The 24,537-nt window shown below is 31.8% G+C and overlaps 2 protein-coding genes across 2 annotated transcripts; one reads left to right on the top strand and one right to left on the bottom strand.

Moving 5' to 3' along the window:
- Nucleotides 1-518: 518 nt before the first annotated feature.
- LOC112702838 (uncharacterized) lies at nt 519-11,133 on the top strand. Its single transcript, XM_025754029.3, has 22 exons — nt 519-1,103; nt 1,188-1,316; nt 1,822-1,989; nt 2,077-2,160; nt 2,331-2,381; nt 2,624-2,680; nt 2,762-2,844; nt 2,963-3,086; nt 3,161-3,220; nt 3,836-4,042; nt 4,464-4,611; nt 5,678-5,805; nt 6,062-6,109; nt 6,195-6,325; nt 7,043-7,125; nt 7,791-7,894; nt 8,374-8,444; nt 9,266-9,561; nt 9,989-10,175; nt 10,326-10,488; nt 10,576-10,691; nt 10,874-11,133. The coding sequence occupies exons 1-19, from the start codon at nt 810-812 to the stop codon at nt 10,144-10,146; spliced, it is 2,424 nt and encodes an 807-aa protein (XP_025609814.1). The 5' UTR covers nt 519-809; the 3' UTR covers nt 10,147-10,175; nt 10,326-10,488; nt 10,576-10,691; nt 10,874-11,133.
- A 2,713-nt stretch (nt 11,134-13,846) lies between these two features.
- Nucleotides 13,847-15,745, bottom strand: LOC112702837 (uncharacterized). Its single transcript, XM_025754028.3, has 2 exons — nt 15,312-15,745; nt 13,847-15,233 (listed from the first exon to the last, which is right to left on the bottom strand). Exons 1-2 carry the CDS (start codon nt 15,471-15,473, stop codon nt 14,562-14,564), a joined length of 834 nt encoding a protein of 277 aa, XP_025609813.1. The 5' UTR covers nt 15,474-15,745; the 3' UTR covers nt 13,847-14,561.
- Nucleotides 15,746-24,537: the final 8,792 nt, after the last annotated feature.

Genomic DNA, 24,537 nt, shown 5'->3' with positions numbered 1-24,537 from the left:
ATTATAATTTCTACTTCACCTCGATGTAGGTATCATAATATGTAAAAATAATAAGTGAATGATTAAATAATATTATTTTTTTTATGAAATTTTAGTGTTAATAAATAAAATTATCTTTTAGTATCTATTTTGTTATTTTTGTATTTTGTATTATTATATTTTTTAATAATATTTTATTATTTTAATTAATAAAAATATTATATGATGTTGACTTTTTAAAAAGATTAAAAAATTTAAAGAGACTGTTTTAAACTTTTTAAAATTTTTAAGAACTGTTTTGAAATTTTTTTAAATTTTTCGAATATTATTTTATATTTTATTCTGTAAACTAATTTATCTAACTCATATATGTAGATATTTAATGGCTAGGTGTGCGAATTAACATTCGACATCAATAATTATCATTATAATTTAATAAAAACAAAAAAATTATATTATCTAACAAAAATATACATTTAAAAATTATTTTATATATTTTAAAATTTAAAGCTTTAAAATATTCCAATTTTAAAAATCTCAACACTGATTTGAATAATTAATCCAACTTCAACTCCATCTCCATTTTCTTTTCATTTAATTCTTTCAAGTTTCAACTCCACTCCTTTCCTTTGCCAAAAGAAGCCTAACTTAGATGAAACCGGTGCATGGTGCACCATAATTAGCTCGGTGCACCACAGCAGTGGCCCCCAAATTTTTTTCTTTCAACTCTTCAACGGCCATCCAAATTCCAAATCCATGGTGTTGTGGCACAACCATCACTTCACAATTTCTTCTTCTTCTTCCCCGCTAAACCCCATATCAACACAACCATGTTGCATAACCTTTTCTACCCTTTTGACTCCATTGTTGTAACACCAACAAAACCCATAAAGATGTTACCTTTACCTTGTTCCACAACCACTTCATCGTTCTCTGCTTTCCCATGTACCCTTAACATCATCAACAAATTCAACTACAATAAACTGATAACCATGGCAGTCCCACCTTCTTCTTCTTCTTCTTCTTCCATTCACTATGATAGCCTCAGGGTGCTTGAATGGGACAAGCTTTCTGACTTGGTTGCTTCCTTTGCTACAACTTCATTGGGTCGTGAAGCTCTCAAGGTACCCCCTATCTATGGTTTTCATTTAATTTTTTGGTTTTTGGTTAGATAGATGTTGCAATGTTAAAGGGTGTTGATTTGATAGGCCCAGTTATGGTCCCTGAATAGAACTTACGAGGAAAGTCTCAGGCTTCTCGGTGAAACCAATGCAGCAGTTGAGATGAACAAGCATGGAAGCTGTAGATTGCGATTTGGACATGTTGATGTTATGCTGGTTAGTTGGTTTATATAGTTATGAGCAAGTTTCCGAAGGACTCACTTTGCATCGTATACCAGGCCAACTCACATCTTCATTGCCATTGGATGTGATGTGAGTTAGCTCGGTATGCCATGCAAAGCGAGTACATTTATCATTACTCGATTCGATAGTTATATACAGATATGGGAATTCAAGAGTGGGTTTGTAACAATATGATTCGATTGCAACAATACCAAGTTAACTTTGCCTGCAATGTCAATTATCATATATTCAACCAATTCTGATTAGTATTCAATTTAGGAAAAAGGCTTTACCTAAAGATTGCATATGGCCCAAAATTGAGTAAGCATTGGGAAACTATAGCTGTGGACTGTATTATTGTGTGAAGTGATCGTACAAGTAAATCTTTCAATGTAGTGATGTTATAACTGCTTCATTGATTATAGCACTTTATAAATTCGGATACGCTTGTAAGTTCTGCTTTCTTTTCTGTCAAGTTGTTGATTTAAGATTCTTCTAGGTGAAAGCTGCTATTCGGCAAGGCAGGAGAAGTATGCCGGTTAATGGATTTGAGGCAAGGGCTGTCATGGCTCTTTTGCAATGTGCTGAGACGTTGCAGGGTGATCTAAAAGTGGCCATAAAGGAAGACAAGGACTGGTATAGTCGTTTCATGCCTCTTACAGAAGTGGTAAATGGTGAAAGAAGTTCTTGGATCTATAAATTATGAATATTATTATGTCTCTGATTGTTTTTTCTTACCTAAATGTGCTTGCAGATCATGGAATTTGTCGTTAATCGATCTTTAGTTAAAATGATAGAACAAGTTATTGATGAAGATGGCTCTGTTAAGGACTCTGCGGTTTGTTCTATATCTTTTGCAAGTTTCCATTTCCATCAATTACGCATCATTAAAATATTTAAAATGATAAGCTGCAAACTTCTTTTAAAAAGTGGAGATGGCTTATGTTGCATCTCTTATTTCCTGCTTCTTTAATTGAATCTGACCATCATTACTTCTCCTTGTTGCAGAGTCCAGCCCTTAAACAATCACGGCAGCAAGTCAGAGTACTAGAGGGAAAGGTAATTCCATCTTACTTTTACTATATGTTCTATAATGTTAGTGCTTGAGCTTGCGGCAATGGAGCAACCAATCAATTGAATAACATATCTGTAGTAGACCTTTTATGCTTTGACTTGGAGGATTGTTTCTTGTGGTTAGCGATAGCTCGTGATGGCCAAACATGCTATTAAAGTCATTATTTTTAATTTAAAGAAGTCCATTTAATACATGCCCATTAAGATAGTTTGTTTCTTTTGTCCAGATACAACAGTTAATGGAGAATTTAATCAGGAACGAAAGGAGTGAATCATCAATTCTTGTAAGATTCACTAAACTGTAGTTGTACTTCTTTTCCTCCTGCTCAATTGTTTTCCTATTAATTTTATAATAATTTGAATAGGAAGTGAACAAAGTTGATGGAAGGTGGTGCATAAAAGTGAATTCTGGACAGAAGACAAGTTTTAGTGGTCTATTGTTGTCCAGGTGCATAAAATTTGTCAGCATGTCTTCATCTATTCATTGCTTGCGAAATAACCTGTTTGTCAATAAAGATAGCAGGCAGCCATAAAGTTCCATTCCTTACAGATTGTATCTTTGACAGTGGTTCAGGAGTAGGGAGTACTATAGAGCCACTTTCCGCTGTTCCCTTAAATGATGAGTTGCAGAGAACAAGAACTTTGGTGGCTAAGGCTGAGTCAGATGTGCTTTTGGCATTAACCAAAAAGGTTGTGAACATGATCCGATAGAGATTCTTCTGGTTGTTTTCTTTATTTTTCTTATGTAATAATTTTTTTTGCAGATGCATCCGGACCTTGATGATATTGAAAAGATATTGAAGAGTTTGGTTCATCTGGATGTGGTAAATAATACCCTGTAATCTTGTAAGAGAAGTGGATCACCATTTTCTTGCTTCCTCTCTATGTTTCCTCTACTATATGCTTGTTCACATTTGAGAGATGCTCGTATTTTGCTTACTGATTTTCGACGTATTTTCAAATTCATGAACAAAATCTAATTCATAGAACAAGTCCCCTTTTAGTGAATGAACACTAATAATAGCTGTAGATCTTTAAATTTGAAATTTTTGTAACATTGCTTTATTAAAGCATTATAACTTCATAATGACATGACAATATAAGTTGAAGACAAATCTTCCACAACATCATGTGTGAGTGTATGTCTGGCCAGTTTATACATCTAGCTTAAAAGGTAATTAAATGGAGATAAGTCAATTGACTATATGCATAATAACCCTTTAAATTTACAATTTTCCACCATATAAGACATGAGCGATCATTTCAACATAAACTCAGGATTTAGTGCCTCTACAAGGCTAGTGACCAGCTTAATTGTACAAATAGAAGACCTTACTACACTTGCTTTGGCAGGTGACTTCAGTTAATATCTTTGAAAATACAGTATAGACATGCTTACTATGTAAAAGATATTCAATCATGAAATTCATATTATGCAGATTAATGCTCGAGCGACTTATGGTCTTTCATTTGGAGGGTCAAGTCCTAATATGTTTCTTCCGGATTTCAATAGCTCTTCTAAATCTGAAGGCAATAATAACAAGGAATGGACATTGTATTTGCCTAAAGCATATCATCCTTTATTACTTCAAAGGCATAAGGAAAATTTGCAGAAGGCCAAAAAGGATGTAAACGTTTCTTCTTCAGTTAAGTCACAGAGAATTGTATTGTGTTTTCTTCTTTATTTGTGATGGAGAGGGGAGTGGCTTCCATTACTTGGTTCAGCCCTTCTGCTTTTTAGTAAACCGTCTTCTTTTTTGATTCAGTAATACTATCCTCTTTTCATTTTACACATACAAGTAAGACTAGAAAGAAATAATATATCACGGAGGGGAGAAACATAGGCTTCTTTCACTATACTTGACACTTGGATGTAAGGACAAAATCGATAGCCTTTTGTCAGGCTTAACTAAATGAAGTGGGAAAATGGGAATTTGTTTGATAGATATGTTACTTAACAGTGTTGTTCAAATTTTTCGTGTTATATGTATATAATTTATGTCCTTGTTATGCATCAGAAAATTGTTTTGGAGGTTGAGTCATGATAAATGCACTTCTATTTAACAGGTTGCCGCAGTGGAGAATGCCTCACCAGTACCAGTTGATTTTTTGGTATCTCATAAAACTCGTGTTATAGTTATAACTGGTCCGAATACTGGTGGTAAAACCATATGTCTGAAGACTGTAGGATTGGCTGCTATGATGGCAAAATCAGGTATATGTTCTCCCCCGGCCGCTCTCTATCTCTCTTGTGTAGCATTCTTGTGTGCACATGAATAGAATCATTGCTGTATCCTGTCAAATTAAACTTTGTACTATTGTTGTTGTTTTGTTATTCCTATTTTCGCAAGCACTTAAACAGTTAACTGTTTGGATATGAGTTCTATCATATCTTTCCATTGCACTTACCATCCTGTTCCAACTACCCAAACCAGACATGAGCAAACAGCGTGATTTAATGAGAAAGTTGCTTAAACCTTAGGCTATGCTATGTTAACAATATTCAATTGTGAAAATTATAATGGACTAAAAGTACTATGTTGGGATTTGCAATTAAAACTGAAAAAAGGAAATGAAAATAAAAGCTTGCATTTTCTTTTACCTTTTTTGTGCTCATTTTCATGATTTTACAAAAGAAATATTGAAAACAATCGCAAAATGTGGAAAATAGAAAACAAATTGAAAATAAGGTGGTATATTTTTAGTTAAAACTGAACAGAAACCAAACAAGCCACAATATGAGTGAGCTCATGAAACTAGACCAACCACTACTCTAACAATATGCAATCTGCAAGTATCTTGCTACCTTACATGGAACTAGCAAATTGGTATATGCTATAATATATAGAGATAGAAAGTGAGATTCAGAGATTGACATGTGTGCTAGGCTAAGTCATTCTCATCATCAAGTAATGTTAGCTGAAATAGATAAGTTGTCGAGTATTGGACAGTTATACTGGAACTGTAATCATGAGTGTCGGAGAAAGATTGGGCGAGAATTAAATACTACAAACTAGTTTCTTATGTTTTGTGTCCCTTTGTGGGTTTCGAATTTCGATAGGCATCTTGCTTCACATCAAGCATGAGTAATTTGTTATTATACAATAGCCTATTCATGATGATAGAATCTTCATTTTGTTCTCAATATCGTACTGTGATTCATGAATAACTTAATTTGTATTGACAATTGAAGCAGGATATTAAATGGAAATGATTTTTAGGCTCACTCTGTTTGAATATTCATTGTAGCTTTTCATGATCTGAACCCAATCATGCCACAGGTCTTTATGTTCTTGCTTCTGAATCTGCACAAATTCCTTGGTTTGATTTGGTTTTTGCCGACATTGGTGATGAGCAGTCCTTATCACAGTCTTTGTCTACCTTCTCTGGCCACCTAAGACAAATAAGTGTAAGGAAAATATGTTTTAATTTTGTAGAACTGAAATACCAAAGGCACATCCATGATTCAATTATCTATTTATTTATAAATTCACCTTTTGCATTTCTAAATAAATCTCTGTTTCAATCCATAATAAATCTCCTTAGCAAAATGAGAGAAATATTTGAGTTTAGGCTTGTCATCATTGTATTCATCAATCACATATAATTTACTTTTAACATTTTTATAAGGAATTTTTGTTTTGGTTTTCCAATTTATCTTGCAGAATATTAGATTGCAGTCAACAAACCAATCTTTGGTGCTACTAGACGAGGCATGTGTTTTATGAGTTCAATTAAAAGTTCAAAATGAAATATCATATGTGTCTGATGAATTTTACGACTGTTTGCAATTGTTAGGTTGGTGCAGGAACAAACCCCCTTGAAGGAGCAGCATTAGGCATGTCATTATTGGAATCTTTTGCTCAAGATGGTTCTTTGCTGACCATAGCTACAACTCATCATGGTGAACTGAAAACTCTGAAATACAGGTATTCACTACAAATGAAGACAAACTTTAAAACTTTGAATTGGGATATTCTGGATGATATTATCACTAGTAAAAGGAAAGGAAAAAAGAAAAGAAAAAGATTGCAGGAGAACATAGCAATTTATAGCAACTCTCAATTATAAGTTATTATTAGTTCTTTATGCGTACTCGGTAGTCGATGCATTACTGTTTTGTAATTTAAATTTAATACATTGTTGCTTTCAAAAAAATTTGTTATCTACAAATAAAGAAAGATCCACATGAACCAAACATCAGGCTTTTGTTTGTATGATAGGTGCTCCTTCTCTTAACTAAATAACTTCGGTACGCCTTCTGAGATCCCAATGTGAATTAAATGAATCTAGATATCGGATTATTTATGCAATCAAACAATAAAGGGAAAAGTTCCACATGATTATGGTTTTTCACTTGTAATAAAAGTATGGTTATTTCTAAACAAATGGCATAATATCATTCACTAAAGATTTGAAACTTTTTACGCAATCAATGAATTGAAATCCATTATTTTGATTTACGTTTTCTGGGTATCTCTACTCTTCTTTCTTTTCTTATGAAGCACTAAAAGTGCATGTTATTCTTTGATATTTTCTCCCTCTCTTCTAATGTGGGGGAAAAAAAAAAGAAAAGGGTTGTTCTTATCTATATTAAAAAAGGTCTCAAGTTGTGTTAACATTTCTGAATGTTATTTCATGAGCAGTAATGAAGCATTCGAAAATGCATGTATGGAGTTTGATGAGGTGAATTTGAAGCCAACTTACAAGGTTCTCTGGGGTGTACCAGGTAAGCACTCCCTCAGCTCATGAATAACAAGAATGATTTCAAGTATTATTTTAAAATCTCAATTCAGGCTTTTAAATATATTTTTTTTTCTTGATTTTATTTTATTTCCTCCTTCCGTTCTGTGTTTATGTTCATTTGAAGCATCCTAAACCTAGAGACTAATCTCGGAGGATTGTAATCCCAAAAGAGGGTTGAGATAATAAGTTTAAGCCAAAAAAAAAAAAAACAATAATGCTCCTTTCTAAGGTTTCTAATGTCTAAGGAATATGGGTATCATTTTCACGAGGAATGATATTGTTACATTTTTGCACTGATACCTGTGGTAATTCCAAATAGTCTTCTCACAGAATTGAGAAATACAAATTAAATAATCAAAGGCTATGTTGGTGCTAACTGCTTATAAATTATGCCATAATTTGGATCTGTTTGTTATTAAAAAGTTGGTTTATTTTAATCTTCATAAATCAAGACTATATGGTTCTGGTTATGTTAGTGGCAATTTTTCAGGCTAAGGAATTCCTTGATGTATGTTGCTTGTAAGAAGAAATTTATTAATTTTTGTCACCATAGGATGAAAATTTATGTTTTAGGTCAATTCTAAATGATACTCTAATGTGATACGTAGTAAATTAATCATCTAACTCAGGATGGTGTCTTCATTGCAGGGCGCTCAAATGCAATCAATATAGCTGAGAGATTGGGACTACCTTCTGTTGTTGTGGATACCGCTCGTAAGTTATATGGTTCTGCCAGTGCAGAGATTGATGAGGTATTTGTAATCCTAATATATAAAATAATTGTAAACACTAAACACATACTAATTTTTGCTATATATATATATGGATTCAAGGGTTATAATGCATAATTGCATATTCATGGGGATTTGGCGGTTCCCTGTGCGGTGGGTATCCCCACCGCGTCCGAGATTATGAATAGGTTTGGTGTCTATTTTTTTGGGCCCTTAGCGGGTCTCCATTTTGATCCCCGTGACAGATAATCTCCGCAGGTACCCATCATGGTGTGTTTTTTTGCCATCCCTATTATCAGTGACCGCTATCTCCTTGCTTTAGTTACTCAATAACTAATATCTTTTCTGTTAATGTTGTTTTAGTAATGTATACACCATTGATTTTGTTCCTTAAAACTTGATGCTAGAGCAGCTACATGTATCTGACATCAAGTTTTTGGGATCGATTCAATGTCCTACAGAAGTTTCGCCCTTCAGTGTAGCTTATTGTTTTTATGTAGGTAATAACTGATATGGAAAAGTTGAAACAAGATTATCAAGAGCTATTGGACGGTTCACGTCATCATCTGATGTGAGATTCTTTGCAATCCAAAAGTTAAATTAATTGCATGCCTTATCCCTCCACATACTTTGCATTTCATCTGATGTAGTAGACAGCAGTCAATGGAGTAAACTCATTCAATTGATATTGCGTTCAATCATAAATGAACCATATAGTCATTTTTCCATCTTTCTTTTTCTGGTATTGTTTCCTTTGATCATTGTCAAAATACTACATTCTTGGAACAAGTCTTTCAGGGAGCATTCTTGTTTTGCATAATTGGAGCATTAGCCATGTTGTGTTTTGTGCAATGAATACCTTGCTTAATGAGGGAGGATTCGTTAGAGCATTATACCATATATTTAGAGATTAAAAAGAATCTCTACCGCATTATACTAATAGATAAGTCATAACTAAATTTTATTGTGAGATATAATATTATTTATGAAAAATGCTATAACCAGAATCTATGCCTAAATTAATCGGACTAAGGATGATATCTTCTCATTCTAGCAACAAAATTCTTTTAAAAATTCTAGTTTAGTATTTTCCATTGTAGATCTTGTAGTAAGGTCTAGCCAAAAGCAAGAATGATGAGGGTAGGGAGAAAAAAAAAAGAAGAAAAAGCCATATTTCCATTTAGACATGATGTCTAATAATTCAAAAATTTCATAGTAATTAGTTTTTAACTAAGTTACTCATCTCATAGCCACTAGGTACCAGAATTCTTTCCTTGGCTGGTAACAATTAATCTCTGCAAAAGGAATTAACAAATTTTGCCATAGAATTGTAGCAAAAAGGAAACATATGAAAGTATATGATTAGGGCGTTATTTTCATTTGTAATTGTAGGCGCTCCAGAGAACTTTACAATAGTCTGTTGGACACGAAAAGGAAGATAACGGAACATGGTATTAATCTAAGATACAAAAAGATGAGAGATGTATCTGAGGCTGCAGCATCGGCGAGATCCATCCTCCACAAGAAAGTAAGGCAGCTGAGTGCATCAGCTAAGCTACAGCCGCCCAATAAAGCTGGCAAGAGCTCTCAGTTGTCGGCAACTAGCAGCAGCCCTATTACCATAGATAAAAAGGAACCTACCATCACTGATAGAAAAGCTCCTGCAAATATTAACCAATCATCATCAGGTATATTCAAAGATAATGAAACATTATAGAAAGAAGAGGAAATTAAACTCTGATGAGCTATTTTATTTCAGGTTTGATTTCTATGGATGTTCCTATAGTTTCATTCAATTTTTAATTAAGTCTTTATTTTAAAATTTTATAATTAAGTCCCTGTATTTACAAAAATTTTCAATTGACTCTATGGCTTGAATATTTCTAATTAAATTCCTACACTGCAAAAGTTTTTCCAATCAGGTACTTCTAACTTAAAACTAAAGATCAAGACCATATTCTATACAAAAAACTTTGCAAAAAAAAAAAAAAAAACGATACATCATCTAATATAGGGGTTTGATTACTAAATCTTAAATTAGAGTGACTTGGTATAATTAGGAATAGTTTCATATGAATATTTACATAGTTGCTATTTTATCTATTGATGTTTCAGATAGGTCAAAGCTTCCCAAGGTTGGTGATATGGTACATGTCTCTTCGCTTGGTAAAATAGTGTCTGTTTTAAAAGTCGATTCATCCAAAGGAGAGGTGGTGGTTCAAGCTGGAAACATGAAGTTGAAGTTAAATGTAACAGACATTCAAAGATCCTAGATGTTTGGCAATTACATGATCCGAGATAAGTAAGTATTGCCTTTATCCACAATATCACATGTTGCGCCTTCTTGCTTTCTAGTTTCTAACCACATAATATAGTTTGTTAGCTAGTTACAACTTCACTGTTGTGGCGTAATTTGACTTCCCTGATGCTTGACAGTAATTTATTTTCGCAGAAACTAAAACTCCAAGAAAGTTATTTATATGCTTTGGTATCTGATGAAACGGAGGTGAGTGACTTTCAGAAACTTCAGTTCCTTGATTTAGATGCATGCATCAGGAATTCCGGTTTTAAAATACTGTAAGCAGCGCCAAAAGTTGGTGTGTTAATTGTGCAAGGTACACTTTTGTTTTATATGAGTGTATACAATGAACTAAAAAGTAAACAAAGAATAACTGCTCAAACTAGTCCTGTTTTCTTTTCAGAATGAACTGAAGCTGCAAGAATAGTAAACAAAGTATTATTTTTTTAAGAAAAATGATGGACAACTGATGGTGTGTGCTCTTAGTGGAAAGAACAATGACAAGTATTCAGAATCATGGTAAGCTGAAAAAGGGTGTAGGTAAATACCCTTTATTCGCTTATTTTGCTTTCACTTTTATTGAGAAATGCACCCTTCTTGGAGGGTTTGTTAGGGTCCTTTATTTTTGTTACACTTTGGATTTATATGATTACTAAGCTTAAGCTAAGCTAAGCTAGTTTGTTTGTATTGTTTATTTTTAGGCCTTTTTTGTAGAATGGAGATGGAATGTTTTTGCACCCTCTCCAAGACACTAACGGATTCCTGTTATGTGCTTTGGTTCCTTGATTCAAGAAAACTGCTCCATACTCCAATGGGAAGGTCGGTTGAGTCCATTTGAGTGGTAAAATATTATGACAATTGAAGAATGCTGTGTTCATGGGTTTTTGTAATTAGACATGTGATGAGACAAATCTATTGTACTTTTTAAGGTATAAAAAACTAAAGAAAAAAAGTTATAAAAGTGTGACCAAGTTGTACTTTCTAGACTTCATGGATGGCCGATAGTGATACATATTTACAATACAAAAGCATGTTGAATTTTAAGATTTCCACAATTCCACCAAGTTAGTGGAATAATTATTAATCCTTGAGCACAAATGGGTTGTTGAAAAGGGAAAAGCACCAGTGGCGAGCTTGAAATAAAAATTTGGAGGGGCAAAAAATTTAATAATAATATTTATATTAAAATAAAGTTTATAAATATAATTATTCTTTAAGTTTGTTACTAATAAGATAATAAATAAATAATTCTACAGATAAAAAATATAAAATAATTTATAATGGTATTTTTCGAGTCTTTAGTGATTTAAAATTTTCAATAATTGAATCAGAATTAAACTTTTTAGCAATTTATAATATTTATTGAATTTTTTATCAATTTATACAAATAAAATAATATCAATATTTATTGAATATTGAATATTTTAATATTTTTATCATATAAAAATTAAATTAAATAAATAATAAAATATAAAATAATATTAAATTAAATAAATAAAAAATGCTTAATTTTTTATATTTGAACTCAAAAATAAAGTGTTATTTATTGAATAGAGAATTACAAGATGCAAATATTTTTTTATACTTATTTTTTTTAAGTCATAGTAAAATATTTGAGTTAACTAAATTATTTTTTATTTTTTAAAAAAATACTACTAAATTTTTTATAAAAAATTTAAGACTATGACCCCATTGTCATAACTTAAACTCCGTTCCTGAAAAACACGATAAAAGAGACTTAAAAACATGTTGAATTTTTAATCAATGAATTTTAGTGTAAAGTTATGTCCAAGTAATATTGTACTAATTGCTTCGTTGTCTTCCACAAGTCATGAACTCGTTTAGTATTCCATGCATACTTTTTTACGAGTGATTTCTTCTATTATTCATTATCTTATATCATATAAAAAATGTGAGACATAACTTGGTGGAAATAGTAGCATTTTCATTTCCTTCTGCATTATAGTTTGTTTGATTTTGTTTAATGCTCAATATCACGCAAAATTAGGTGCGCACACTTTCCAATCTCATGACATTAATGTACTTTGGTTTTTAAAGCATTTAACTATTTATTGTGGTGCTATGTCTCCCCCAATCCCACATATATATTATTCAACTGGATAACTTTATTGTTTTTTAGGTGTTGAATTCGTGTACATCTACTGTTTCAACATCAATCAATAACAACCCTTATATCTTTGTACCAGATGAACATAAATTAACTTGGGTTGATCACTTTATTTATTTGCTTAAATAAGTATTAAAAATTTAAATTTTGTTTTATACATTTAGTAATTCATTAGTCAACGACAGACCTATAAATAAAACTCAAATTTATAATAGATTAGTCTTGGATTTGCTGCACTGAACTAAAAGATACTGTAACAAATTAAAAAAAAAAACACACTACTTTTTTGTAAGGGAACATTTTCTATTTTTAACTCATCTAGTGCATCGATTGTGGATTTTCACAATTATATAAGGTAATTCGCAAGTGTAATTTAGTTTTTTGGTAGGTAAAGAATAAAGATGCATGTGCGGATGAGTAATGGCATTTTGCTATGAATATTCTGTTGTTCGCCATGTTAGCGGAAAGTTGCTTTAATTCGTCTTGGTTGATGAAAAGTCCACGCTAACAAATAAAGAAGCTATGATAACAGAGTGAAGTAGTGAACTATCATTTTTAACAATAAAATTTTGAAATACTGATAAATTTAATTTTAAATGAATAAAATTAGTTTTATATTTATAAAAAATAATTTTTATGTGATAAAAAAAATCAAGTGTTATTTTTATTCTTGTAAATTTGTCAATGTTCTGAACTTTTATAATTAATTTTATTTTGTCATAAATAAATTTATTTACATTTTAAACTTTTATGAATAAAAATAATAGTTTACTATACGATGATGGTTAAACATTATTTTATAGGTGTAAGGGCACATATTAAAGTTGTCATTAATATAAGTTTTAAGAAAAATATAATAAATATATTAAAATTTTAAAATTTACATATTTTATAAAAAAATTCTATTAATAATCTTATTATTTGTAATCTTTAAATCATATTAGCTAAACTCAAATAATTCTATCTATTTAATTTCTTGCTTGCCTCTATCTCCTCATTTATAGCACACTCGTGTGTATGTGTATAACGCCCTCCATTAATGGCAAATTTTAGTTTCTAGCAAAGTAGCAACGCTGTCTTTTATATATAAAAGCCACTTCATTTGAATCTGTACGCATCAAGTCAAGTGTTTCTACTTTCTACTTAAAAAGGTCTTATCAATTAATGCATTAAATAATCATAAAAGATGGTTTTGGCATTCAAAAATCTTTTAAACACACAAAAATTAGTCATAAATCATAATACAAATATACATATTTTATATGTTACTTCCCATATTTTTCATCAAAATCATTATTAGAATAATTAAATTTAACGTAGCTGAATAATCAGAAATCAGGATAGTCAATTTTTTTGCATCATTATAATGATTAAATAGTTGTTAATTCTTTTATATACATGAAGTGTATTAGTTTTGCCTTATCCTACCTACCTCACTAGAGGACAATGGTGGAGTTGCGTCATTTGATTTTTGTTCCTTTTGGATTTTCCTTATTGTCATTATCAGCACGAAAGCTAAACCCTCATTAAGTCATCAACACAAATATAAACAATATAGCACAGCTCAGATAAATATTGTTGCTTACAACAAAGAGCAGCTAGTACTACTCATTTCTGAAGTGTTCTTAACTATTACATACATACATGGGCTCATTTCAAGCGAATAGTTTACATGATGCAATATTGAAGACAAAGGCAACTCAATTCAACTTATGTTGAACTCGAATTCCGTACTTTCCTAGCAAACCTATATATTATGGTGACTATTATTCCAAATTTCTAACACACTATAAGTTGGTCATGTTACATTTCTCTTCACTGCTAGACTACATAAGAAACTAATCAAAACATAAGAAATCTAATAAGTAATTTGGTAGTACATATACTTGGCCTCTACAACTTGATAATTCTTAATCGGTTTCTAACCATTCAACTAATTGATATAAGTAATTTCTGTTACTAGTCTAAGCAGTTCTTGACACCTCAACAAGTCTCTGTTTACAGAATCCGCTTAAACTAATTACTTGAATAGTTGAAAATCAATTAAAAATTTTCGAATTGTGAATGAGTGTTTTGTCCTTTTGATTAAATAATTAGAAACTAAAAAGGCCATTTACTCATAATTTGAAAACTAACTTTTTAAGACAGTGAAGAAACTTGAAAACATATCTTAATCCTAATAAAATAACACAAATAACTGAACTAAGTAAAACTTTAATTTGTAATGTAACATGTAAACACCTTGATAGAAACTGGGTTCCCTAGTTAGGCTTTCCAATTTCTATATCACCATTGTGATTATGATCTCCATTTTCAACATCATCACAAGAATGATCAGATATCCCTGTCCATCCACACTCAAAGGTAAAATCCAAGAAATACAGAATGAAAATGAGAACAAAAGTTGAAACAAACATGGGAATAGGTCCAAAGATCCACATGAAGAGAGGGAAAGAGAAGTAGAAGGCGCGCAAGCCGAGGGACCAGAAGTAGCTCCCCCGGTTGACGGTGGTGGCAACATACTCCGCCGTGAGCATCTGGTGGCGAAGGCTGGTGGATAGTTTCTTGAATGGGACGTTGATGAGGATGCTTGCATGGCTATAGTACCTTATGGATTGAACGTTGAGCAAGAATGCAAGCAAGAAACATACCAATATTGAGAAGAACTTTAAGGAGAGGCATAATTCACTTCTATCACCAAAAACCTCAGAGATAACCGTCATGGTTGCTGGATTTCTGCCGTTGAAGCCGCCGCCGTGGTAGCTGCTGTCAAGGCCGGCTGCTCCTCCGCTGCTGGTCATTAAGACTCCGCCGCTGGTCATTAAGACGGCTATTAGCGAAGAAAGCATTATGGCGGTGGAGGCCAAAAGTGTTGACGCCATTATGTTGTTCCTTAAAGATTGCACTGCAAGAACCCCATTCTTCGTCCCATCCTAAATTAAATTATTAATTTCAATATCATGAAGAAAGTAATATAAATAATCCAAAATTGAAAAAATGTTTAAAGCTACCTCCATCATAGCTTGAACCCATAAACGGCGATTGAATGCATTGACACCAATTATGGTTTTGGTGGGTTGCCTCACAACTTTCTGAAGAAGCCATAAATGGTATGCTACCATTGCAAGGAGACCACACGGAACGAGAACGAGATCAAGAACCTTCTTTTCCATATTCAAGATTTAAAACTCAAATTAAGATTCTGAGATTGAATCTGATGCACGCTAGCTCTCTCTTCTTTTGCGTAGCCTAATTGGGGAAGATAATAAATTGGATGGAAAGAGATTAGAAGAGAACAAATTGGACACGGCGGGTGTGAATAGAAGAGTGAAACGTGCGGATCGGATTCAAGAGAAGAACGTGAGAGGGTTTTGTATATATAATGCATTCATACACCAAACTATGTAACTCACATGCCACTCCGATGTAACCTTTTCCTGAACTCGTTTCCTTTTATGACCCTTTTTCCCTTATATAGGATCACGAGAAATTTTTTCTTTTTTAAAATAATCTATAAATATAAAAATATTAGCTTCTTCAGCTCTACATATTTACGTGTATAAACATGTTTTGGTATATTTTTCAATCAAAGAAATAATCAAATATTTTTATAATAGGCATAATTAAATTGTTTTTCTATAACATCAAATATGTATTTTTATATGGTAGATGATTTTTAATATTTATGTAGTATGGTTATAAATTTTCACAGCATATATGTATATAAAACGGTACTTGTTATTATAAAATTTTATTTTCATATTTTATGATAAAGTATGACTAAAAATCATTGAAAACTCATTGTTATTATAAAATTTTATTTTCATATTAACAAGTAGAATGTTATTTTTTAATTGATTAAGCTTGAACTAAAGATCATTTCTTTTATCGGTCAAATTGTAACACTTTATCATGAAGTAATAAAAAATGTCATGTTAAAACTAAAAATCAGCTATTAAATTTGTGTATAAATATATATTATTTAATTTACTTTTTATATATATATTTTATATTTTAATTTATATTTTATACAAATAACTAATTTAATAATTAATTTTTTATATACACCTAATATAATTGTAAAGTAGTATACTACTCTACTTTCTATGAGAATTTATCTTGTGAAATTTAAAATAGAGTAATATACTAAATTATTCTCCAAAAATTTTTAGTCACACAGTTTAATCTTCAATAAATTTTATCACTAAATCAATCTTTAACTTTTTATTTTGTTATATATACTAATTTTTTACGTCAAATTTTACTAAAAAGTTAGACAAATTAATATCTATTATAAAAATATATTTTTTCTAAAATTTTTTAAAATTCTCATATTAGTTTCTTCATATATACCAACAATTAATGTGTGGACTAATTTATCTAAAAAAATAAAAGTTTGAGAATTGATTTGGTAAATAAAATTTATTGAAAAATAAAATGTCCAACTAAAAATTTTTAGGGATTAATTTAAAATTTTGCTCTGTAAATTAAAGCACTAGGCTCATCATAGTTAGTTAGCTCGCTCGCTAGCTTCTTGAACTTTTTACATTTTTGGTGAGAAGTTTGGTCTCTTTTTTTTTTAAATGGAAGATAAATTATCTTTTAAAAAAATAGCCAAGCGGTACTTACAACTTGTAAATTACATATTAAATCCAAAACTAAGTAAGAAAATAGATAAACTCTATGTTAAATTATAGTTTAAGAGGAGGCACAAAGTTCGATTATAAAAAATTTTATAAGACAAAAATAGAGATAAATTACAATCTCTTTTGTTTCTGATTACACATAAAAAATGACGCAATACAGAAAAATATCATCTCTTCTCCGAATAAGTCTAAAGACTTTCTGAATCTAAAAATATTTTTGTGGATAAAAAATTTTTCTCGTTCAATTTTCATCGTAGATATGTAAAATCATATCCAAAACACCCATAAAAAAGATCAATACACTACAAAGAGAAAAGAACAACCACATATAAGTTATTTTAGATCTAAATCTCTGAGAAAAATCGAAAAAGAGAGTACAAAAGAGAGAAAAAAGGCGAGTAAAACAAGGAGTGGTGGAAAAGTGTGGACGCCGAAAAGAAGTGGTGGTGGTGGTAAAAATGCGTTTGGTGATTATGAGAGTGAGATAGTGAAAAGGGAGAATGATGGATGGTTAGGGGGCGAAGAAAAGGGAAAGAGAAGAGACACAAAAATGTTTGGGAGGAGGTGGGGGAGCTAATGAGGAGAGGAGCCGAGGAGCAGAGGATGGCCACTGAGCCTAAAACTGAGGCGGCGACGGCGCCGACTCTTAAGAAGCGACATTTATGATTTTTTTTTCTTGGAGAGAGAGAGCATTTTCTTCGAATATAAAACTCTCGATGAAAAGTTTGGTCTCTGATCTAATATGTCTAAGAAATTAAGAATTATTATCACAAATGATCTTGTACATCATATATATATATATATATATATATATATATATATATATATATATATATATATAAAATATTTTATATAAAATTATTTTTAAAAAAATATGAATCGAGTAAATTAATTAATATGTATTTTATTTAAATGGTATACGAAAGAAAATTTTATAATGTTTTAAAAAATAAAAAATTAAAAGGTAATAAACTAGGATAAATAATATTTTTATTGTGAAAAACATTCAAATAAACACAATGTATTATAGACAATTAATTGACCTTATCAATGAAAATTATATTATTTAACCACAAAAAAAAAAGAAAAGCTTTTAAATGGTTTTTAATTAAAATAAATATTAAAAATACTTTATCTATCAAATGTGCAGAAACAAATGTTGGTTTAGTAATGAATACACCGCTGATGATTTTGTGCCATAAACTTGATGTGAGAGCAGATATTATAACAAGCTAATTAACTGTATCTGACTTCAGTTCTGGGATCAATTCAATGTCCTACAGAAGTTTCGCCCTTCGATGTAGCTTATTGTTGTTTTCATGTAGGTAATATATAACTGAGATGGAAAGTTGAAACAAGATTAACAAGAGCTATTGGACGGATTAGGTCATCATGTGATGTGAGATTCTTTGCTATCCTTAAATCAATTGCATGGCTTATCCCTCCGCATACTTTGCAACACATATGATGTAGCAGACAGCAGTTAATGGTTGCAGTAAGCTCATTCAATTGGTATCGCATTCCATGATAAAGGGACCATGGAGTCATATTTACATCTTGTTTCTCTTAATGGCACTGTTTCCTTTGGTCATTGTCAAAATACTGAATTCTTGGAGCAAGTTTTTCAGGGACCATTCTTGTTTTTCATAATTGGAGCATTAGCCCTCGTGTTTTGTGCAATGGATACCGTATCTTTAGGAATCAAACTGACTCGTCGGTAAAATATATTTTTCGTCTAAAATGTTTGAAGAGGTATAGAGAGTCAATGGAGTACATTGGAGGTTAAGGAGTAGGACATCAAATGTTTATTATTTCTGGTATTCGAATGATTATTCTGGATAGTATGGGTATATTGTGTTTGAGAAATTAGTAATATTTTATTCTAGATGTTTATTTTTTAACTCATATTGGACTAAATAAATAGCCCATTGTACACATTGTACAAATATTTTATTGGCTCCCTAACAAAATTCAAAATATTTTTACCGTTGTGATAAGTATGAGGTGGATGTCTATTTTTTAATATTGTTCAAGATATTAAAAGAGATTATAATTAATTAGGTTTTGAAATAATAACCCCTTATATGTATAAAAATAGAGTAGTATAGTTGAGACAGAACACACATCAATAACAATAATCCTTTTTTCTTCTATACTGTTAATATTCTTCTTTTTCTCTTTATGTTACTATACATATTAAGTAAATGTATGAATCATCTCTATTATATTAAGTCAATTATATTAGCGAATATTAATACTAAAGTTTTTTATTTACACACTTTTATTTTATATTTAGTACATCTTCTTTATTTATTCATTTTACAACATGTTATCAGCACGAGACTCTAATAAAAATTTAGGAGGACTAAGGTAATAAATTTTCATTATGTCAAAACTCTCTCATCTTGAATTTAATGCTCTTGATATATGTGAAAACAACTACTTATCATGGATACTAGATGCTGAAATCCATCTTGTTCAATGGATCTTGGAGATACCATTAAGGCTGAAAATAATGCATCTCAGAAGGATAAAGCCAAAGTCATGATCTTCCTTCGTCGTCATCTTGACAAAGGATTGAAAAATGAATATCTCACACTAAAAGATCTTGCAGATCTATGAAAATATCTTGAAGAAAGGTATAATCATCAAAAGACAGGGATACTTTCTCAAGTCCGATATGAGTGGACGCACTTCCGTCTACAGAATTTTAAATCCATAAATGAATACAATTAAGCAATGTTCCTAATTACCTCACGAATGAAATTATATGGAGAAAAAATAACTGATCATGACATATTAGAAAAAACTTTTTCGACTTTCCACGCCTCGAATGTGCTCTACAGCAGTAGTATCGAGAAAAAGAATTTAGAAAATATTCTGAGCTAATTTCTTGCCTTCTTGTTGATGAACGCAACAATGAGATGCTTTTAAAAAAACCATAAAGCGCGCCCAGTTGGTGCCTGATGAGCGGATTCCTGTGTGATCTAGAATTTCACAAATAAGTTCTCGTTGAGAGTATAACTTCTAAACCAACAAGAATCCTTTCATACAAAAGTTTGGTTGTCACGATTAACAAACCCCTAAAATCAATAACCGAAGTATTTAAACTTCGGGTCGTCTCTCAAGGAATTGCAGGAAAGTGTATTTATTATTGGTTATGAGATTTTTTGAGAAATTTTGTAACGAGGAGTGGGAAAATAAATAATTATAATTTAGAGCAATAAAAAAATTAACGAGAGGTTTTATGTAATTAAAATAAAAAGCCTTGACCGAGGGTAGATTAATCGGAAGTTCTATTCTTGTTGGATTTCCCAAGATTAATAGTAATAGGTCGTTGTTTCTACTTAGTTAACCCTCAACGAATGAAGGAAAGTTAAGTAGTTGAGCTAACTCCTATTCACAAGTCCTAATCCTCTCCATTGGAAAAATTAGCGTTAGTGACTAGAGAGTCAGCCAACAACTTTCAATTACAATTTAACTCTTGAGTCTTCCAACTCAAGGGTCTCCTATTAATCAACTCCAAAATCAAGTTGAGAATCTACTCCATTGACATGGATGCCATGTTCGCATGCATGTAAAGAGAGTAGAAAGAAGACATGATAATTTTGGAATTGAGTTGAGATAATCAAGCAAATAAAGAAATTAAATAGAAAAATACTCTTGCATTAATAAATTCCAAAATTGAAGATATCCATGTGTAACTCTGAACAAAGTAAATAGGGATTAAAAGAGTAAGGAAATAGAAAACAAACTAGAATGATAAAGACTTCAACGGAGGTAGTAACTCTTTCAATATCCAACTCAAAAGCATAAAACTAGGAATCCTAAAATCTAGAGATAGGAGAGAGCCTCTCTTTCTAGAAACTACATCTCAAACCTAAAATTATGTATAATGAGAAGTGTGTCCCTGAATGCCTCATGATTCCCCCACTCTACAGCTTCTATTCTGTGTTTTCGGGCTTGGAACTGGGCCAAAGTGGAGCCCAGAAATCGCCCCCAGCATTTTCTGCGTTTTCTGCACGTGTGGTGTAGTATTTTATAACCACACTACTAACCGGCAAGTGCACCGGGTCGTACCAAGTAATACTTTACATGAGTAAGGGTCGATCCCACGAGGATTGATGGATTAAACAACAATAGTGTTTGATAGGATTAGTTAGACAAACAGAAAATAGTGTTTGGAAGTTCAAAAACATTAACAGTAAATTTGGAATATGAAAAGACAGGCAGATAAATAAGTTGGGAATAAAATATTGAGAAAACAGTTACAGTTTTAGAGTTATCTATTTTTCTGGATTAAGTTTTCTTACTAACTATTTTAATTATGCAAGATTTAATTCATGGCAAACTATGTGTGACTAGACCCTAATTTCTTAGACCTTCATAGTCTCCTCTAAAATTCATTAACTGCCAATTCCTTGGTCAATTAATTCCAATTAGAGGGTGATCATCAATTTCTAGTTTATATGCCAAAAGAATCCTAATTATCCAAAAATAAGGGGATTATATGTCACGTATCCCGTTAAATACAAACAATTAGAAATTCAGTATAATATATTTTCAAGCTGTTGTTCAAGTAAAGAGTTTTTCCAAATTTTACAAGAACTCAAATAGAAAGATGGTCATACTTCCGTTCCACCCAAATTCATAAAATAAAGAACGAAAACAATTATTGAAATATAAATCAAAACATGAATTAAATTAGAAAGATCAAATGAATCAATCCATACAAATAGACAGAGCTCCTAATTTTAACAATGGAGGATTTGTTGCTCATGGAATGTGGATTGTAAATTTGTATAGAATTCCCTAATGGAATCCCCCTGTTGGAATCTCCTTAATAGAAGAGAAGTCTCCCCTTTTTATAACTAATCCTAATTAATTTGAAATCTAATATTTTAAATTAAGATAATATCTTTTCCTCAAGATAAGATTTAAAATCAAATTTGAATTTAAATCATAATTAACTAACTACTATACGTCTTGTAACGTGGGGACCACTTGACTTCACTGGATCCGCGCTTAACTTGGGTGCTAAAATGGGGCCCAGAAATCACCCCCAACAGTTTCTGCATTTTCTGCATGTGGCGCATGTCACGCGTACGCGTCAGTCACGCGTACGCGTCGTTGGTCTTTTCTGCTAGTCACGCGGACGCGTCGGTCACGCGCACGCGTTGCTGTGAAATTCTTCAAGTCACGCGTACGCGTCAGTCACGCGCACGCGTCGCCATGGATACCTCCAAATCATGCGTATGCGTCAGTCACGCGTACGCATCGCTCCTCGCAGTCATCTCCTTTGATTCTTGTGCTACAGAAAACTCCATCAAATCCAGTCGAATGCTACCTAAAATAAATAAAATTGCACAAAACTCAAAATAGCATCCATAGTGGCTAAAATATATTTAATTCTTAATTAAACTCAACAAATTAGATGTAAATTCACTAGGAAAAGATAGGAAAGATGCTCACGCATCAACGTGGCGTATGTCACGCGTACGCATCGATGGTCTTCTTCGCGTGTCACACGTACGCGCACACTCAGGTACATGCACGCGTCGCTCCTCGCTGGTTATCTCCTTCAATTCTTGTGCTCCTTCTATTTGTGCAAGCTTCCTCTTCATCCTCTAAGCCATTCCTGCCCTATATAGCCTGAAAACACTTAGTGCACGGATCACGACATCGAATGGTATAAAAGGGAATTAAAAATACAAAATTTAAAGGCTTAGGAAGCAAGTTTTCAACCATAGAATAAAATTGGGAAGAAATTGTAAAATCATGCAAATTGTATGAATAAGTGTGAGAATAGTGGATAAAATCCACTCAATTAAGTACAAGATGTACCACGAAATAGTGGTGCATCAAATCTTCCCACACGTAAACATTAGCATGTCCTCATGCTAAACTCAAGAGAGCCAAAAGAGTGAAGGCAGAATGCTGGAACTTATGCAATGTAACCTATTTAGATGTGAATGCAACTACATGCAAAAAAATGATTCTACCTGCTTGGTTAAAAGTAAATCAAATTCTCCAAGAACAAATATGAACTGGATTTCACTAATTCAAATCATAAAATAAAGTGCAAATAAACTTGCAGAAGAAAATAGCTCATGAAATCCGGGAACAAAGAATCGAGTATCGAACCCTCACTGGAAGTGTATACACTCTAATCGCTCAAGTGTTTAAGGTTCGATTCTCTAAATTCTCTACTAATCTTGCTTTCTAAGGCTTGCTCTTCGTCTACCAAATAATAGAAATTTAATGCACAATTACACAAATCAAGAGATCTTTTAAGGGTTGTAACGGGCTCAAGGTCAAGGTAGGATTGTATTTGGTCAAGTGGACTAAAATCTGAATCCTTAATTTACCTAAACTTTCCACCTAACTTAGGACAATCCATGTAATTAAAATGCAAAATCTAACTACCCATTAACTATGTTTTGTCACATATTCATACATCCCAAATTTGAGTACAGTACATATGCATTGCTATCACCATTTACTTTGGGACATTTTGTCCGCTTTTATTAATTGCTCTTTTTTTCTTTTCTTTTTCTCTTTTTTTCTTTTTATTTTTCTTTTCTTTTGTTTTTTTTCTCAATGCATATGATTAAGATATTAAATGCAAGAATATATGCTCAACTATTTTTTTTTCACAAATTCACCAACAATATACAATACTCAATTTCCAAACCAAATACTTTCAATCCCAATTTCCCCACACTTAATTTGTGAGCACTCTCACTAGTGTAAGCTAACTAAGGATTCAAATTAGGGACATTATTGTTTTTCACTTAGAGTTAGTGATGAGCTAAAGTAAAGAACTAATGAGTAAAATAGGCTCAACTTTGGTTTGCAAAGGATAATGAAAAGGTTAAGGCCATATAGGTATGTGAGCTATAGTGAACAAAGGCCTCAATCATATAAGTTCATGCATACATCAAACAATGGAAATATAGAATCAAGCAAGATATAGATCACAATTTTAGAGAGAACAACACACACCAAAGTAAAACAATGGTTGATAAAATGCAACCAATCAGATAGGCTCAAAATCTCACTGGTTTTGTGTGTTCGAGCTCTATAACCATGTTCCAAAATAAATTTCTTCAAACAAGTTTAACAAAAATTTAATTCAAATTAGTGAAATGCTATAAAATAATTTCTTGGAAAAGAGTTCATCACTTCAACCAAGTAGTACATACATGTAAGCAATTAACTACATATGCAATCTACTATGCAATGCAACAACTCAATAACAACGAAAACTAAACATTGTTATTGAAAAGAGAGTAACTAACCCACGGAGATCGGTATCGACCTTCCCGCACTTAAAAATTACACCGTCCTCGGTGTATGCTAAGATGTGCAAGTGGACGGGTGGCTACAACTGATGAGGTTTCCCAAAAGAGTGTTGATGAGCGGATAATTTATACGCTTTTTGGCATTGTTTTTATATAGTTTTTAGTAAGTTTAAGCTACTTTTAGGGATGTTTTCATTAGTTTTTATGCTAAATTCACATTTCTGGACTTTACTATGAGTTTGTGTGTTTTTCTGTGATTTCAGGTAAATTCTGACTGAAATTGAGGG

Source organism: Arachis hypogaea, chromosome 7, assembly GCF_003086295.3.
Source record: "Arachis hypogaea cultivar Tifrunner chromosome 7, arahy.Tifrunner.gnm2.J5K5, whole genome shotgun sequence".
In the NCBI taxonomy this organism is placed as follows: Eukaryota; Viridiplantae; Streptophyta; class Magnoliopsida; order Fabales; family Fabaceae; genus Arachis; species Arachis hypogaea.
This window is presented reverse-complemented; position numbering and strand designations above follow the sequence as displayed.